The sequence below is a fragment of the Cnephaeus nilssonii genome (genome assembly GCF_951640355.1).
Source record: "Cnephaeus nilssonii genome assembly, chromosome: 10".
NCBI lineage: Eukaryota > Metazoa > Chordata > Mammalia > Chiroptera > Vespertilionidae > Cnephaeus > Cnephaeus nilssonii.
In genome coordinates, this window is record NC_137081.1 from 52,701,980 (window position 1) to 52,719,973 (window position 17,994).

Consider the following 17,994-nt stretch of genomic DNA (forward strand, 5'->3'; position numbering starts at 1 on the left):
TGGCGCTGTTTTGGGGAAGAGAAACGGATCAATTGCCCTTGTGACTCCCCGCCCCCTTCTCCCCACCCCCACCCCCACCACTCCCTCCTCCTCCCTCCCTCCCCCGCCGCCTCCCCTCTCCCCGCCTCCTTCCCTCTCCCCACCCCCAAACCCTCTCACCCGCGGCAGTTTGCGAGGTGAGGGGAAGGGACCGGACTCCGGCGGGGAAAGCGGGTGTCTAGAAGTGGCGCTAATGGGCAGAGATTTCTGCTTTCCAAAGAGGATGCTCTGCCACAAAGAGCGGCTGGCGCGCCGGCCTGGGCTCTAGCGGAGGAGAGATCCCGGGAGAACTCGGAGCTGGGGGCGCGCTCCTCGGCGCACCGGGGTCACCATGCCTGTCCGCAGGGGGCACGTGGCACCACAAAACACGTTTCTGGGCACCATCATACGGAAATTTGAAGGGCAAAGTAAGTTCATTTGTTCTCCTCTCTCCCTCGCTTTTCCGCTTCTGATAGTGCATTTGGCGTCCGCCGCTGACGAGCGGAGGGGAAGGCAACTCCGGGCTCTGGCAAGTTAGGCGGCTGTGAAACCCAGCCGGGAGGTTCCAATGGCAGCGGGAGTGTTCTCCCTCGGAGATTAATTTTGATTTACATGTTAGATTATGGTCTCCATTATTGGAGGCAATTCGATCCTCCTCTCCCACTGCTCCATTATCTGCCTGGCTACTTGATGTCCTACTCTTCTACTATCTTAAAGGGAACGTACTAGGATAACCTGGGTCTGTGTTTTGAAGCTGTTTTAATTGCGGACTTTTTGAAAGTCAGGAGCAGGGCAGAGAATACTATCGGAACTAGAGAATGTAAATGGTAGCAGCGATGGAAATGGCTCTGCAAACTATACCTCACCTTGGTTAATTTGCAAGGCTGTGGCTTGACTTGGATGCTTGCTGGCTGCCAGTTTATAGAAGCTAAACTTTACATTGAATCAATGTAAATCTATCCCCATGCAGGATAATTTGGAAAAAAAAATATATATTTGATTCGTGCTGATTCCCAATGAAAATAGTTCATTATTCAAAAGAATGTTTCTGTCCCTTAATTATCCCCTTCAATGTCTAGCTAGAAATTTAAAAATTGAAGTACACTAAGTAAATCCCACAAAGATGGAATGCAGAGAATTTCAGTATTCTCGTGTGGACTAACTATAATGAATGAATGTTATATAAATATGTTGATTTTAAATCCTATACTTGGTCATTGATATTCCACATTTTCTTAAAACCACATTAACACACATTTATGTTGTACAATTTGCAGTTATTTTGGCAATGTCTTTAGTGACATGAGTATATAGTACCTTGTGTATAACATAAACTTGTAAACCCTGCTTCATACTCTATCTGGAAGGGGTAAATATAATATGTGATCAAAAGTAGTAAACCATTTGTATTAAAATACCTACTACTACACAAAATTCATGGTTCTCCCAAAGTTGAAGTGTAAAGGTGTGAACATGATATTTACCGTGTGTGTGTGTGTGTGTGTGTGTGTGTGTGTGTGTGTGTGTAAATATGTTTATCTTCTGGAAAATATGTGTTATGAGAAGTTGAACCTTTGATTAATTAACTGAACTGCTAATTAATATGAAATACTTTCATTGTTAATAGCTTTATTTATTTTTTGACATGATGTATGTGTCGTATGCCTTAGAGGGATAGAGAAAAGCCAAATCCAGGAATAATTACTACTTTGAGAAAGTTGTACTCTAAAGGTCAAGGTGGAAGTGAGGAATCTGATAGCTACAGGATGTTTCACTATTTTGGCTTTGAAAATATTTACCTTGCATTTAGATGGTATTCTTGAAATATCAATGGGGCAGCTGATTGTCATTAGAATCCCGGGGGTTAGAGGGCTGGAGAACTAGGTTAGTTAGGAAATTATATTCTCAAAATTTGAAGAGTAGTCCTTAATACATTTTTGTTAAAACGGCTTATGGCCAATATTTCATATTTAAGGTTGTTGTTATTTTTTCTCTTCTTTTCAAAAGCCTGGACAGTTAGCAGTTTGGGAAGTACCTGCATTTTATATCTCCTCTTATGCAACAAATTATTCCAATGCTTATGAGAATATTGTGGAAGGATTTTAAAAGATACCTTACTGTCTTCTTATTGCAGATAAAAAATTTATCATTGCAAATGCCAGAGTGCAGAACTGTGCCATCATCTACTGCAACGATGGGTTCTGCGAGATGACTGGCTTCTCCAGGCCAGATGTCATGCAAAAGCCCTGCACCTGCGACTTCCTCCATGGGCCTGAGACCAAGAAGCATGATATTGCCCAAATTGCACAAGCGTTGTTGGGGTCAGAGGAGAGGAAAGTGGAGGTCACCTACTATCACAAAAATGGTAAAGTTTACCTTTTTAGAATTTCTTGTGTTTGATTCCATTGAAATGAAGTTTTGACAACTGAAAACCAAAAGTTCATATTCAGAAAAACCCCAGATATTCAGGTACAGATATACTTTGCTTATAGTATTTTAGGCTTCAAAAAATATGGATACTCTCCTTCATGGACTAGTGAGAACAATTTCTTCTTTGAATAAGGGTACCGTGTACTCTTCAAAAGTGTAATAACTTAATGTCGCTGGGGACAGAATGCCACAAATCACTATTACTCTCTCCCCTTTCTAAGGGATGATAAAAGGGCCAATGATTTACTGGTTTAATGGATATGCATTTTGTGGGAGAAAAAAATACAGAGTTTTATTTGCTTGAACTCAAATTCTTTACAAAGCAAAGTCTTGTTGAAAACTACATATGAAACTAAAACTACTAAGTTATAAATGTTTCTTGGATCTTCAGCTTTATTTGATAGGTAACAACACCTCTTTTCTCTTTTGTTCCTTTTCATACAAGATTAAGAATGATATATAGGAACTTCTAAAATTGGTCTAGTAAATCTATGTAATTCAAATAATAAAGACTGTTCATATATTCAAGATTTGCCCTAAAAAACAAAATGGAGAAAGGGGACTATGATACTGTGGAGTTATTAGTATTCATTTTTACAACTGCAGCAAAACTGGCATCTTCCATTTAAGGTCATACCTCAACTTCAAGGGCACTCCTTCTTTCAGGCTTGCTGTGGGACCATAAATATTTTAGATATGTAAAAGTTCTCCAAAAATCACATTTAATGGATATGCATTCATTAAGTGCATAATATGTATGTATATAAACTCACATGTAATGAATATTCAGATATACCTATTTTAAAGATACACATTTCCAAATGTACACACTTAATTATATTTGACAATTTAGGGATAAAGGGGAATAGATTAAATGCATGCTGTAGTTAGTTTTGTTGATATTGCATTATCATGTATTTCTTTTTATTTAATTGATATAAATTACTGAGACAGAAGGGTATTTAGTCAGCTTTTTAGTTAACTCAAGTTTTGAAAATGAATACATGAGTGATGTGTTATAGCCTATATGATATCATTACTTGTCATTTAGTAAAATAAAGAGAACAAATTCTAGCAGGGAAAAGGTTTAACTCTTCCTCTTGTTTTTCATAATTTAATACTGTATGATAGAAAATTTACAATTGTTAATTACTAGATTTTTGATAGCAATTTGAGTTGGTATGTATAACAAAGTATCATTGGAAAAACAGGTTTGTGTAATTTTGAATTAATTTGGAATGAAAATACTTATATGTTTATCAACCAATACAGAGATAGCTTTTAAAGTTCTTTTCATTTTTCCCAGACTTTTCAATCAGTAATATTGGCATATTAGAAATAGCCTAATTGCTCTGTTGTCTTGAAAACATTTCTTGGACTGAGGCTTTAACTACCCAAATGCAACGTATGTGTGTGTGTGTGTGTGTGTGTGTGTGTGTGTGTGTGTGTACCTGATGCCAACAATTTGACATTTGGAATAATTTGAATGTCTGACTTTTTTTTCTATCTGAATATTTATCATGATGTTGGCACAGTCTGCATTGTGGTTACCACAGGTCATGTTGGCCCACATTTGGTCATTTTGTTTCCTGGGACATTTCAGAAGTTTTTCAACTTAGAGAATTTAAGTATAAAATGAATCTAGACTGTCCAGAGTACTTGGACACTAACTATATTTTTCAGATAGTAGTTTCAAATAGAAGTTGTTTTTATTCATTGGAATAGTGATGTTTTGAAACCTAGCTTAGCTTGTATAATATGAGTATAAAATAATCTCAAAAACACCTTAAAAGCATTTTTAAAAGCAATTTATCACAAACTTGAATGTTAAAAATTTTATAGTGGGGATGTTCATATTTGACTAATGCAAATCTTATTATTTTAGTGATTTGCTCGGTTATATAAATTAAAACCTCTCTGTTTTGGACAAAGAATGTTTATTTGAAAGCTTGTTTGGTATAGAAGTCATCAACATTTGGTGATGATTTGATACTGTTGGCTTCATTTATAGAAGTGACTCCGTCTACAAGGACTTTTAGAGCTAATGACAAGTATTGCCATGTTTTGCTTTTATTTATAGGGAAAACAAACATTTTCTTTTCTTCTAAAGAAAAATATTAATTTGAATGACCTTTTAGATTGTAAAGACACAGTCAGAATTATTGACTTTGAATGTAATCAACTTGTGTTTTTGCTACTAGTTCATATACTTTGAAGAGAATCTTCAGAGTTTATTGATTTTATTCACATGGCATCCCCATTTTCAGTCAGAGCTTCAGAAGTTCAAATGCTTTGAAAGTCTTGCCTGTTAGAGTTCTGTCAGCCACTCTTCTACATTTATAAAAGCAGGAAGGAACAAAATCAGCAACATTTTCATTGGTTTGTTTCTCAAAGTTTCCTTAATTCCTCATTATTGAGATCATTTATTTTTTAGAGGTTCTTGGTGTCTGAAGTATATATAGAAAATGCTTTCTTTACTTATCCTTTTAACTTTCATGTTCCATTCCATGGAACATTACTGTAATTTAGCATGTCACAGGAATATGAATAGTGTTGCAATATGCACAATGAGCATATTAACAAAAATTTAGGATATTCTGCTTCCACTTTTTCACTCACTCATATTGGAGTAGCAAAAATATGAGCATGACATTATTCCCCAAAGCTTGTTTCCCAACATGGCCAGAGGCCTTAGACCCCATGATCTGAGCGAGTTCCCACAGGTGAGCTACATCATCACCATTGTGAAGCAACACTTCCCACCCTACCAGTTCTGGGGATTTTAGTGGGCACAATTGGACTTGTTGTTTACCAGAATATCAATTTTTAAAAGCCTAGTTATTTTGGGGGAGGAATATTTGACAGCCCTTCCTTTGAGGGTTCTGTTTTACAGTTTAAGTCATTATTGTATAAGTCATTCTTGGCAGCTGTGAAATATTGCTTGAGGTGATAAAGCTATAAATCTTTTGACATAAAACTCTAATTATACAAAACTATAATTATGCTGAAGCTTATATAAGAATAGGTAAATATTTTAGTAGCATAATATATTCACTCTAAAAATACCTTTTCACCTTTTAAAGAATAGTGATTGAGAAATAGTAAACACTTCCATTATTAATTAGCTTATAGTTTAGAGATGATGTTAAGGTAAGAAAACAAAACAGAAGGGCTGATTTAGTCATCGCTAGTTTATTGCTGATCTGGTTGGGTGTGTGTCATGGATTAGAGCTAGCTGGTTTAAGTGCTAAACCACTTCAGCCACATTTAGGTAGAAGATTTTTACCTTAAATTATCTAGAAACTCTAAACATTTGGAAAATGGAAGTAAGTTTCTCCAAGAGAAATGAAAGTCTTAACCCAGTAGGAAAACAGAACTTGAAATCCATTATCTTTAAAGGTCTGGGTATTCCTTTATTTTCCCCATTATGCTTTTAGACACAGTACAATGGCAGTTTTGTTAACAAATCAGAAATAGCCCTATCTTTGAGCTGCCTTTAAAGAACTAAAGGATGAGAAGGGGCTGAGGGAAGTCCTTTTCTGATCCAAACTGGGACCAGATCCAGACAGGACACCAGTCATAGTGGGGTCAATACCAAGTTCCAGGGGCAGCGTTTGATTCAACTAAAGTAAAAAGAGGTGAATCTGCCATATCTAAGAGTAATTTGGAAAAACCTCCTAGAAAGTGTGTTGTTGTGAGTGAAGGTGAGGATACATACTGAGGGCCACCTTTCTCTAAGGTAATGTTTTTGGCACTAGAGGAACAACAGGAGATGCAAAGGAGGATACAAACTGATCCCTGGTTTCAGGATATTTGTATTACAGAGTGACTAATGTTCATTTCTATCTTCTCTACAAGATGTTTTTTTTAATGAAATTGTTTCTAAAGAAAAAAAGAATATACATACTCTTGAATGAAGAGTCTTTTATATAAACGGAGAATAAAATTAAGGGTTAATTACCATCCTTCCTTTATTCCCCCACTCTACTTGGTTATGTATATCTCCTATCACCTTTTGTCATTTATAGGTAATAATAACTTATTAAAGAGACAATGTAGTTTAGTTAAAAATTTAATAGCTCAAAATAAATCTGATAATAGCTTTATATAAGTTATGTGACATGTAAAATACTCCGCTCTCCTCATTCCTGAATTGGTAGTTTTTAGAAAAGAATAGACATATATTTTGTGTGTGAGGAATTCAAACAATAAGAAAAGTTTCCAGGTAATATCTTGCCTAGGGTTTGTTTCAGTGTTCATTTTAACTTTCTGTTTATATATTTTCATGTTTCATTCGATGAAATATTACTGTAACAACATTACTGTTAAAATATTTTTTTATATTCCAAAACTTTATAATATCTTATGGACTTTAGATAGTCTATACATTTTAAACTTAATCAATTGGATTTGTTGCTAAAAATCAGAATTCTCAAAAGTCACTTCTCACAATTTGAAAACTTTATTTCAGTACTATCCCAAGGGAAAACAAAATGTCCTAAAACTGTGGGTGGGCTGTGCTCATCAGCCTCTTTTCACCACTTGCCAAGCCAGCACCATACCTCTAGGCTACTTCGGTGCTACAAAGAAGTCCTTGAGAGATAACTACTCAGTTATTTTCACACCCAATGGGCTTGAGAATGGGGTTGTTTAGGGCTATCTGCATAGGCTAGATTTGTTGGGTGGAACTGGCTTCTCTGGCTCCTATTGGCTTCCAATGCTATTTTTATTTTTTTTGCTATAAATAATCACTAAGTCATTTACTTGCCATCAGCAGCCAGGAGAGCCTAGGATAATTGAGTCACAGGGAAGTAGCAGTTGGAGCATGACATGTTAAGACATCAACACTCATCTAGCCATCTGAATGTGAAGCCTCAGGATCATTTTCAATTTTTCTCTCTCCCTTTCCTCGGAAAGTGGTCGGAAATTCCTTTCAATCTTTCCACCTGACATATTTCCCAATGTTACTCCCGCTTCTCCAGCACTGCCAAGTACCCTCGTTGAAACTCTCCTAATCCTTCTTCTGGAGCGTTGAAGTTTCCCTCCCTCTCCAACCCATTTCCCACAGTGCCATCAGAGAGCTATTTCTGAAATGAGAATTACATACCCTGATGATTTATTGGAGCTAAGCATCATTGTAAATGAATGTCATGTATTCAATAATAGTTATGACAATACAATAAGGTATATACTCTTATTATCCCCATTTTATGAGAAGAACACTGAGACTCAGAGGGATGGAGTAATTTCCAAATCACACACAGTTCATAAAGTGGTGAAGCCTGACCCATATTTGCTGCTCATCTTAGCTTGGCTTAAAAATCTATCTTAGCCCTGGCCGGTGTGGCTCACTCAGTTGATTGGAGCATCATCTTGAGCACCAAATGTTTTGGGTTCCATTCCTGGTCAGGGTGCATACCTGGGTTGTGGATTCGATTCCTGATTAGGGCATCTACAGGAGGCAACAGATCAATGTTTCTCATTTACATCAATGTTTCTCTCTTCTCTCTCACTTGCTTGCTCCCTCTAAAAATCAAAGAATATGTCCTCGGGTGAGGATAGAAAAATCTATCTTAATTCATTAAAACTCTCAAGATACTGTTTTAGACAGTTTACTAGGATGCTTGGTGACCTTCAGAGCTGAATTCATTTGGATTTCAACTAGGATATGTTTAGAGGAATCAGCTTTGGGAATAGCTAGGTGAACTTCATGATTAAGTTTACCTTCTTGGTGCCTCAGTTGTCTTTTCTGATCTTTATTAGGAGAAGATCATCTACTTTGTTAGGCTGTGTGAATATATTGTGTACAATAAAGTACATAGCATTATTTATGGCATGGTTGCTAGACCATAATATGTGCTCAATAAATATAAATTAGTTACATATCTTACCAACTACATTTCTCCTAAAAATCTATGTTCAAATAATGCTTGACTGCTCAGAGTTTCTCAAATAAGCCATCTTTCCTTGCCCTTCAGAAGTTTTCCTAATAATCAGTACAAAGAGTCTCTGAATGGATTGCTCTTCTCTCAGTTTCTCACCTTAAAGAAACATTATCATCCTTCCAAAAACAGATCAAAAGACTTCCATATGAAGTCCTCCCTGATGCCCCCACTGTCTGCTCCAGAACATTATTTGACATAACCTCTGTGTCTTTAATATTGGGTTCTCAACTCCAGTGTAGCACCTGGAGTGTGCTACATATCATTACATTTTATTGTAGTTAACATCATTTGTTATGTTGGTGGTGTTTTTTTTTTTTGTTTATTAGGGGAAAATACCAAGTTTTATTAATCTCTGTGTCCAGAATATGTGCAAGAGAACCTACTATGAAGTATGAGCTCAATTAGCATTTACACAAAGAATAAACAGAGGATGAGATATGGTACAACAGAGTTGAAAATAAAAACCACAAGAAACCAACTGAGATCAGGAGATTCTGAGGAAAGGGTGATGTTTTGATTTTTCTTACTTTCTTAACACTTCTAAACTGTTCTTATTAATTTTCACCTTAATTTTTATTAATGGACACATGTCTTTGATTAGTAAGCTAAGGTATTAAATCATTTTTATAGCTTATAACTTTGCAACTAGCTAGAAAAACATTTAGTAAAGAGTTAGAGAGAAGCTATTAACCAGAATCCATTAACCAGTCACCCAAGTGTCACTCACTCACCACCAAATTAAAATGACTCTCACTGGTGTCTCCAACAATCTCTATGTATTAGCTAAACCCAAAGTTTTCTTCTGGTCTTTTCTGAATTGAGTTCATTGCTGTGTTTGACATCTACTTACTATACAAGGTACACAGTATTGGCATTCTATATCTAGTACAGGATTTTATCCTTCAGTGTTTTCTTCAAAATTCTTAATTGACAATGAAGCTGACCTTAGGGTCAATCAATAATGAGAGTGTTGAGTCTAAAGTTATTATTGTCAAAGGAATGTTTTCTTTCTATATATATGATGCTGTCTGCATTTAGCAAAAGTACTGAACTACCAAGAAACAATAGAATCAGGCAGCAGTAGGACATTAATCACCATCGAGGAAATTTGTCCTATTGCTAAACAATTAAGAAGGTCAAATTGCCACTTGTCACAGGTGGTTTATGAGAAAATTGAGTACCAGGCTCCTATCACTGTACCTGAACATTTTATATCTTCCACTTGTTTCTTTAATTTATATGAAATATCTAATTAAGAAAATAAAAGTAGTCTTTCTGTGGACAGCTCATCTCCTGGCTGAGGCAACTCCTGTGCCCTTTTCTCACTTATAGTAGGTTTGCATATGTACTAATTCTCCTTGTTATTGTTTTGTGACTGCCTCACTCTACTTTTTACTTTAAAAATGGGCAGAACAAGCATGGGGGGTACTTAGAGGGTAGGAAGAGAGAGAACTGTGGGTGCATTTCCGCCTTTAGTTGGCTCAGTTTGTAAAATGATCTCAAATTAGACTGTGCTAGCTGGGTCCTGGCAAGGCTGCCCAGCCACAAGGCTTTTGTTTGCCTGCTTTTTCCTCCAGGATGACCAATTAAAAGACACGGTTATGGCAGGTGGATTCTCACCATTGTTTTTGTCATTGTTGTTTCCTTTCCTGTTTTTTCCTCTTCTTTCCTAAGGCACATAAGGAGTGTTTCTATTTGTTGTTCTTTGTTTTGATAGGGTATTAATTCTTGCATGTTGTTTGAAATGTTGGTTTTGAGAAACATATAGTAACTGCATGGGTTTAATACAACTTAGAATGGCTGTGACTTCTCATACTGATTATTGACCTCTATGCTCAAAACACCCTTCTTAATTCTATTCAATCAAATCTGTATTAATGACCCAAGATGATGGACATGATGGCAAAAATTAAAGTATAAAATTAGTGGTGTTTCCACAAACAACTTCTCAAATATAAAGTAAAGAACAACATCTAAGACAAACTAAGTAATGTATTTACATATTTAAAAGTAACAAAAATTTATTTGTGATATAAAAGACCACATATTGAAATCACATCCTAAGGTCTTTGAATGTACTAATTAAGATCCCATCAATTCAAGAAAATTAATGTTAGAGTTATGCAACATTATGTTATGTGAATAATTTTTAATCAAATTCCCATTTACTTCGCTTAGCAAAATTAGTAAAAATTTCTTTTAGTTTTGCTAAAAATTTCTAGATACACCATCCATTTTTCAAATAATGTTAATCAGTTGATCTTTGGCTATACATTTTTAGATCATTAATACACATAGATGTGCTTTATAGGTTTTCATTGCCTGGCTGTATTTCATAGACGGTACCTCTCTACACAATTTATATCTTCTCCCAAAGTACCAATGTTAACTGAGTTCTAATTATGTGACTGTCTCTTTGCATGCTACTTTATCTGATTTTTAATGACACATTTTACAAATTAAATTGAAGTCCAGAGAAGTTAAGTACTGATAATCACAGAGCAAAATGGAGATGAGGTTTAAAATCTAGATCTGTCTATGTTTGCAAACCTTAATGTCTCCAATGATACACTTTTTATAAAAATATTTTATTGTCCTGGCTAATGGTTAGAGCATAGAGTCGTGAATTCGAAGATTCACAAGTTTGATTCCAGGTCAAAGGCATGTAACTTGGTTGCAGGTTCGCTCCCTGGACCCGGCCAGGACACCTGCAGGAGGCAACCAATCAAGGTGTCTCTCTCTCATCAATGTTTCTCTCTCCCCCTCCCTCCCTTCTACTCTCTCTCAATGGGAAAAAATATCATCAAATGAAGATTAACCAAAAAAACAAAACATAAAAAGTATTTTTTATTGATTTTTTAGAGAGAGAGAAAAGGAAAGGGGGAGAGAGAAACATCAATGTGAGAGGTAAACATCAATCAGCTGCCTCCTGCACATTCCTACTGGGGATTCAGTCTGCAACCCTGGCATGTGCCCTGACTAGGAATTGAACTGGCAACCTTTCAGTGCACAGGACAATGCCCAACCAACTGAGCAATACTGGCCAGGGCAATGATACACTTTTAAAATCGTATCCTATTCCATCCTTTATGTTCTAATTCTAGTTCTTAATACTAGATTTATTGGATTATATGAGGTATGAATGTGATTAATTTAATTCACATCTAAGAGTAAATGAAGTGAACTTTATCTAGGTATTTTGTATTTTAAACAGAATGTATCATACAAAATGAATCTATATTACAGGGTGTTTGATTTCAGTAGAGTGAAAATAGCTAGCATATGCCTGTAATCTTTACATAATTATTAATTGCACTCTTTTTTTAATCCTTACAGATGTCCCCATTTTGGACTGTAAATTACATGGTCAATTTATAGTAGGGGGATATTTTTAGTAAAGGGCCTCTCGGCTGCTATTTGTGTCATCGTTATCCAGGAAGTCCAGAAGAACATTCATATAGTAGAGTGATTCAGCAGCAGAAGCTCTATTGTATTCTTATCCTCTCCTTTTCCCACAAATAAGTTTTATTCCCTGGGAATAATATGTGAGTTAACCAAATTCACAACTAGTATTTAAAAGGGAAATCATAAATTTACTGGTGTGATGAGTCTGGTTTGTTTAAAACACCTCCTGTTTTCTTCATCTAAGGCCAAATGTCAGACTCAGTTCTTGCTGCATACCCACCTATCTGTATCTCTGAGCTCCTCCCAGCGGCCACCATCCTCTCCTTTGCATGGTCTTCTCTAAATCCCTCAGGCAACCTTATTTGCATTTGCTAACTGTTTTTTCCCTTGTCTTTATTAGACCACTTACGAAATTATTTTGTAATAATTTGTTTCTATATCTTTTTCTTCCATTTAACGTTGAACTCTTTGGAGGCACTTATATTAAAAAAAAAAAAAAAGAGGAAATGTAAGGAAAGCAAAAAATAAATTTAAAAGAACCCAGGAATATACCTGTTCAGCAATGAAAATGTCAGGTGGCAGGTTTTAGAGTCTTGTTCATTTGTTCATTCATTCATTCATCCATTCTCCTTTGCTTATCATTTTGCTTAATATGAGAATTGTAAAATTAACAAGTTATGTTGTTTATTAATTTAATAACTTAATAACTTGTGCCATGTGGTTTATATATTATAAAGCAATTCATTCTAATACTTAATAACCTGTGACTCTTTCTAAAGAGACACAATAACTAATTGTTCTTATTCAGTTAGACTAGAAGGAGTGAGATGAATGTTCAGGACAATCCAGGTAGATCCTTAATACCTACGCAGTCAGCTGATTCTGATGGAGTATCCACAGATCAATAAAATAAAGAATATGTCTACATGTTCTTACAATAACACATGCAAGTTTGCAAGACATTTTAACCTTCTCTGAAAATCCTTAGTTGAATACACATGATAAAATACTGATAAAACCTTAAAATTATCCTGATGTCCTTTTCTGCTATCTCCACACACTAAAAACACCTCATACACTGGTTTCCCATCACATTTCCTTATTTTTCCCAAGCCCAGAGTCATGAGTTGAGATTGTAAAGTCTGTATGGTATCAGCAGACACTTCATCAGTCACATACTGATACAGAATTTCACCAACTCCTCAAAAACTCCATATCTTTACTCTCTCACAGTGATTTTAACTCCAATGTCAAAAATTTAGAAAATACAAAGAACAAATTTTAAAGAAGATCTATGATCTTGTACCTATGAAATAGCCACTTGTACCTATGAAATGTCCAAATGATGGCATGTATTCTGTCTATAATTTTCCTATACAAATACACACACATACACAATTATTTTTACAATACCAGAATAGCACTAGATATACTAAACTGTAGCCAGTTTTCTCACTGAGAAATTCATCATGAACATGTTAAATGAATATATCATATTTAACACATGGAAAGTCTGAAAATTATTTTAATACTCACAAGGTTTGGCATTAAAGGAAGTAAAATATTACCAATACCTTATTATTGAACAATTTATTGTTTTCAAGTTTTTGCAATTGTGAAAACATATATATCCTTTTCCAAGTTTTTGCAATTGTGAAAACATGTATATCCCTCTTGCACACCTTCACTAATTTTTTTCTTAGTGGATAATCCTAGGTGTATAACTACTGGGTAGAACAATTTGTGTGTCTTAAAAACCTTTGTTACCTGTTGTCCAATAAAACTCCAAAAGCAAGTGCACTTAATTGCATATTTACTGTTAATAATAAAACTTAGCATTCTTTTTCATATTTCTTGACCCTATGAAAATAGTATCATTTTGTCTGATTACTGAAATTAACCCACAATCTTCTGAAAAATACATGTAGAAAACATATGGGGCAACTTATTTTCTTATTTAAAGACTAGAGGCCCAGCATATGATATCCTGTGAGACCCGGACCTGCCAGGCGGGAGGCGGGACCAAGAGTCAATTCCCCGCCCACCTGCGCGTCTCTCCCCCCACGCGCAGCCTCCTGATGACCAGTCTTTGGTGGTTCCACCGTTAAGATATAGATAACAGGCCTTTTATGATATAGATAACAATGCTTTGAATTGCCAAAACTAGGGAATGATGGGAATCTCTCGAATAGCCGATTGTCTGGACTGGATGCCCAGAGGGTCACTCTTCCAAAAACTGCTCTTTACATTGGCATTTCATTTCAGTAATTTGCTGGCAGTTTTTTAAGCCCCAGATTCAGAAACTAGTACTGGTTGTTTACTACTTAGCAGCATTCTGTGAACTTTTTCTCCTTTCTATTTGGAATAAATTGGATCTTAAGTTATTTTCAGTATTTCTTATTATCTATGCAGACTATAATGAAAATCTTGATTAGTGAAAATAATTTTTATTTGGTAGTTTGCATCTGAATATATATATATGTATATATATATAATATATATATGTATATACATACACACCTCTCTCTCTCTCTCTCTCTCTCTCCATATATATATATATGCCTAAGCGACCATCCATCCATTCTGTCTGGCGGGTAGTTATGACGCATAATGACCACTAGGGAACAGACGCTCCAACTGGTAGCTATGATGCACACTGACCACCAGGGGGCAGATGCTCAACACAGGCGCTGCCAGCTGCAGTGACTTGGCAACTGTGGTTCTTGAGTGACACAACTGGAACCAGAGAGAAGGGAGCCTGATTCCAGGGTGCATCATCTGAGAACCACCCTCTCGCAATCCAGGACCCCTTGGGGGATGTAGGAGAGCCGGTTTCGGCCTAATCCTTGCAGGCCAGGCTGAGGGACCCCACTTGTGCACGAATCTGTGCACCAGGCCTCTAGTATATACATAAACATAAATATTTTTAAACTTTTATTGTTTTGCTTAGATTCAAAGTGACAAACATGAAAGGTAACAAACTCATAAGAAATAAACATTCACCTAGAAGACCATGTAACAGAAATGAAATGTACTTATGAAGTATGAATGACACCAAATGCTCAAAATTACAAAATAATTATGCGGAAATATGTGAGTGACAGAAACTCATCATAGTATTAGATACACCATTAACTTTATCTCAATACTAGAGGCCAAATGCATGAAATTTGTGCATGGGTTGGGGGTTCCTCAGCCCGGCTTGGTCTCGCAGTCCAGGATCCCTCAGGGGATGTCCACCGGGGGGGATCGGGCCTAAGCCAGCAGTCAGACATCCCTCTCGCAGTACGGGACTCTTGCCATCCAGGACCCCTTGCTCCTTACTGCCCATCTGCAGCGGAGGCAGGAGAGGCTCCTGCCACTGCCGCTGCTCTCACCATCTGTGAGCCCAGCTTCTTCCTGAGTGTCAGCCCCCTGGTGGTCAGTGCATGTCATAGTGACTGATCATTCCGCTGTTCTGTCAATTTGCATATTAGGGTTTTATTATCTATAATAATAAAAGCAAAATATGCTTATTAGACCAGACAGCAGAATAACCTTCTGGATGTCATTCTGTACGTCCTTCTGGATGAAGCTGCTGTGGTGGGGGCCAAGGCAGAAGTGATTAGGGGAGATCAGGCATGTCAGGTGAGCAGTTAGGGGCATTAGGCTGGCATGCAGGGTGGTTAGAGGTGATCAGGCAAGCAGACAGAGGCAGTTAGGGGCGATGAGGCAAGCAGGCAGAGTGGTTAGAGGTGATGAGGCAGGCAGGTGAGTGGTTGGGGGAGATCAGGCAGGCAGGTAGGCGAGCGGTTAGGAGCCAGGGGTCCTGGCTTGCAAGAGGATGCAGGCCGGGATGAGGGACCCCCCTCCCATGCACGAATTTCATGCACCGGGCCTCTAGTATATGGTAATATCACTGAAATGACTGCAGAGATATATCATTCCTTCCTAGGCTACCTTACTTAACCAAGACATGCAGAACACAAGTAATCTGATCTTTCTAGCTGTAACTCAATTCTCAGGTCTTTCCTCCAGGTGTTCTTTATAATGAATGTCACTTAACCAAGGCTCAGTAGGATTTATGAATTCCCAGATTGCTGTTCTCAGAATTTGTTCCGCAAATGAAGGACTACACAAAAATGCCTCTAATGATATACAACCTCATCTGTCCTGCAAATGGGCTTCTAGTCAGTTCTCCAACATTGCAGGACTTGTTTCTTTGCAGTTCATGTTTCTAGAGGGAGCAGGTGTCCTACTGAAATTTCATACCCACCAACATTTATTATTTTAAGTATATTCACAACAATGTGAGTATAGTGTGAGCTATACAACATTTTGTTTCCATTATTGACATCCTAGAGCATTCTAATAACTTCGATGATGAATTTCCCTCTGGAGAATTCTTCATTTAAAAGAGTTATGTTAGTCCTTTTTTGTTAATCTAAACTTTTTGAAAATGTGAGGGATAATAATTATGTTCTTGAAATATTTACCAAGTAAGAGATTTAGAATATCATTCTTAATTTTTCTTCAATTAAGAAAATAAAGCTAAGTGTCTGGTTGAGCTAGATCTCAGCTACAGAAATGAAAATTAATCTCAAGTGTAAAAGAATAGGCAAGAGCATTTTTATAAATACTTCTTACATGACATTTGAAAAATTATTAGTAACATTAATTAATTAGAAAAGAAGGCTTAGAAATTTTAATTAGACTATCTGAGGTTACAAAATTTGAAAATTAAAATATAAAAAATGCAGATGAAGCCTGAGATTTTAACTACTTTAGCTGCATGTTAGAATACTTGGAAAACACAAACAAAAAAAATCCCAGGCATATAATTTTCATTCCAGCAGAAATGATATGTGCTACCTTGTATTAAAGATTCTAAGAACTATGGGATAAAAATCCAGAAAACTTAAAAAAATGGTGGACATCATACTATAAACAGGTAGGACCTCCTTGCTCAATCTAATTGTTGCAGAATTAACCTCTCACCCACCCCCACATCTAATTTAAGCATAACTGACATGAAAAATCAGGCACTGGAATGATGTTCTTCCGGTTTATTTTATTTTATTTACATTTGTGAACTTCGTTATTTTGCTAATGAGCTCCAAGTCTGGGCTTATTGAATTATCTTTCTGTGGCAATTTATATGTTATTCTGGGATTAATTAGATAGAGTGAGGTTTGAACACTTTAAATAATATAATAACGTTCATTTATTGAATACGTATGATATGCCAGTATTCCTCCGAAATCTAATTTTTCCCCTCAATCTTCACATCACTCTTTGAAGTAGGTATTTGATTGTTTCCATTTTGCAGATTGGAAAGATGAAGTCAATAAACTTTAGAAAGCTACAGTTTATAACAAAGCTGTGGTTTAAGTTCAGTTTGTCTTCTTTCTGAGCCCATGCTCTCAGAACCCTGCTCTACCACCCAGCACCCCTGTCCATGTGGAGTCTCTGACACACACAGTATACACATATGGAGAGCCAGGTCCCATCTTAACAGAAAACTGATTTTTTTCTGGACTTTAAGCATTTAAATGTTTTAAATTTGGAGGCTTCAAATCTTCTCTCTTAAAAATTATTTTACTTTATTTTTTCCATCCCTATTTATCCCCTTTATGCTCTCTTCCACCTCGAACCCCACTTCCCCTCGAATCCCACTTCAAAGTGGCAAGCACCATACTATTGTTCATGTTCATGAGTTCTCTCTCTTGTTTTTCATTTTTGCTCAATCCTTTCCATCCTCAACACCTCCACCAGAGCTGTCTGCCTGCTCTCTATCTATGAGTCTGTCTCTAGTTTGCTTGGTAGTTCAATTTGTTCATTAAATTAAAATCCACATATAAGTGAAATCATATGGTAACTTGTGTTTCTCTGCCTGGTTTATTTCACTCAGGGTAATGTTCTCCAGGTCTATCCATGCTGTCACAAAGGGTACATTTTTCTTCCTTTTTACATAAGAGTAGTATTCCATTATGTAAACGTACCACAGCCTTTTTATCCACTCATCTACTGATGGGTACTTGGGGAACTGCCTTAGGACCCAGTGATCCAGCTACTTAGAATTTACCCAAAGAAACTTGAAACACTAATTCGAAAGGACATATGCCTCCCTATGTTCATTGCAGCATTATTTACAATAGCCAAGATTTGGAAGTGAGTCTTTTTCTCTTAAATGCAATTAGACAAACATCTGACTCCG

General features: G+C 36.6%; 1 protein-coding gene across 2 annotated transcripts in view; it reads left to right on the forward strand.

Moving 5' to 3' along the window:
- Positions 1 to 370: 370 nt before the first annotated feature.
- The window catches only part of KCNH7 (potassium voltage-gated channel subfamily H member 7), a gene marked incomplete at both ends in the record, with an annotated part of 421,921 nt that continues 404,297 nt past the window's right edge, over positions 371 to 17,994 (forward strand). For both annotated transcript variants that reach the window (XM_079783286.1, XM_079783285.1), the window contains 2 exons: positions 371 to 446; positions 2,153 to 2,383. In XM_079783286.1, coding sequence (XP_079639412.1) covers positions 371 to 446; positions 2,153 to 2,383 — 307 coding nt within the window. The remainder of the gene's footprint in view (positions 447 to 2,152; positions 2,384 to 17,994) is intronic.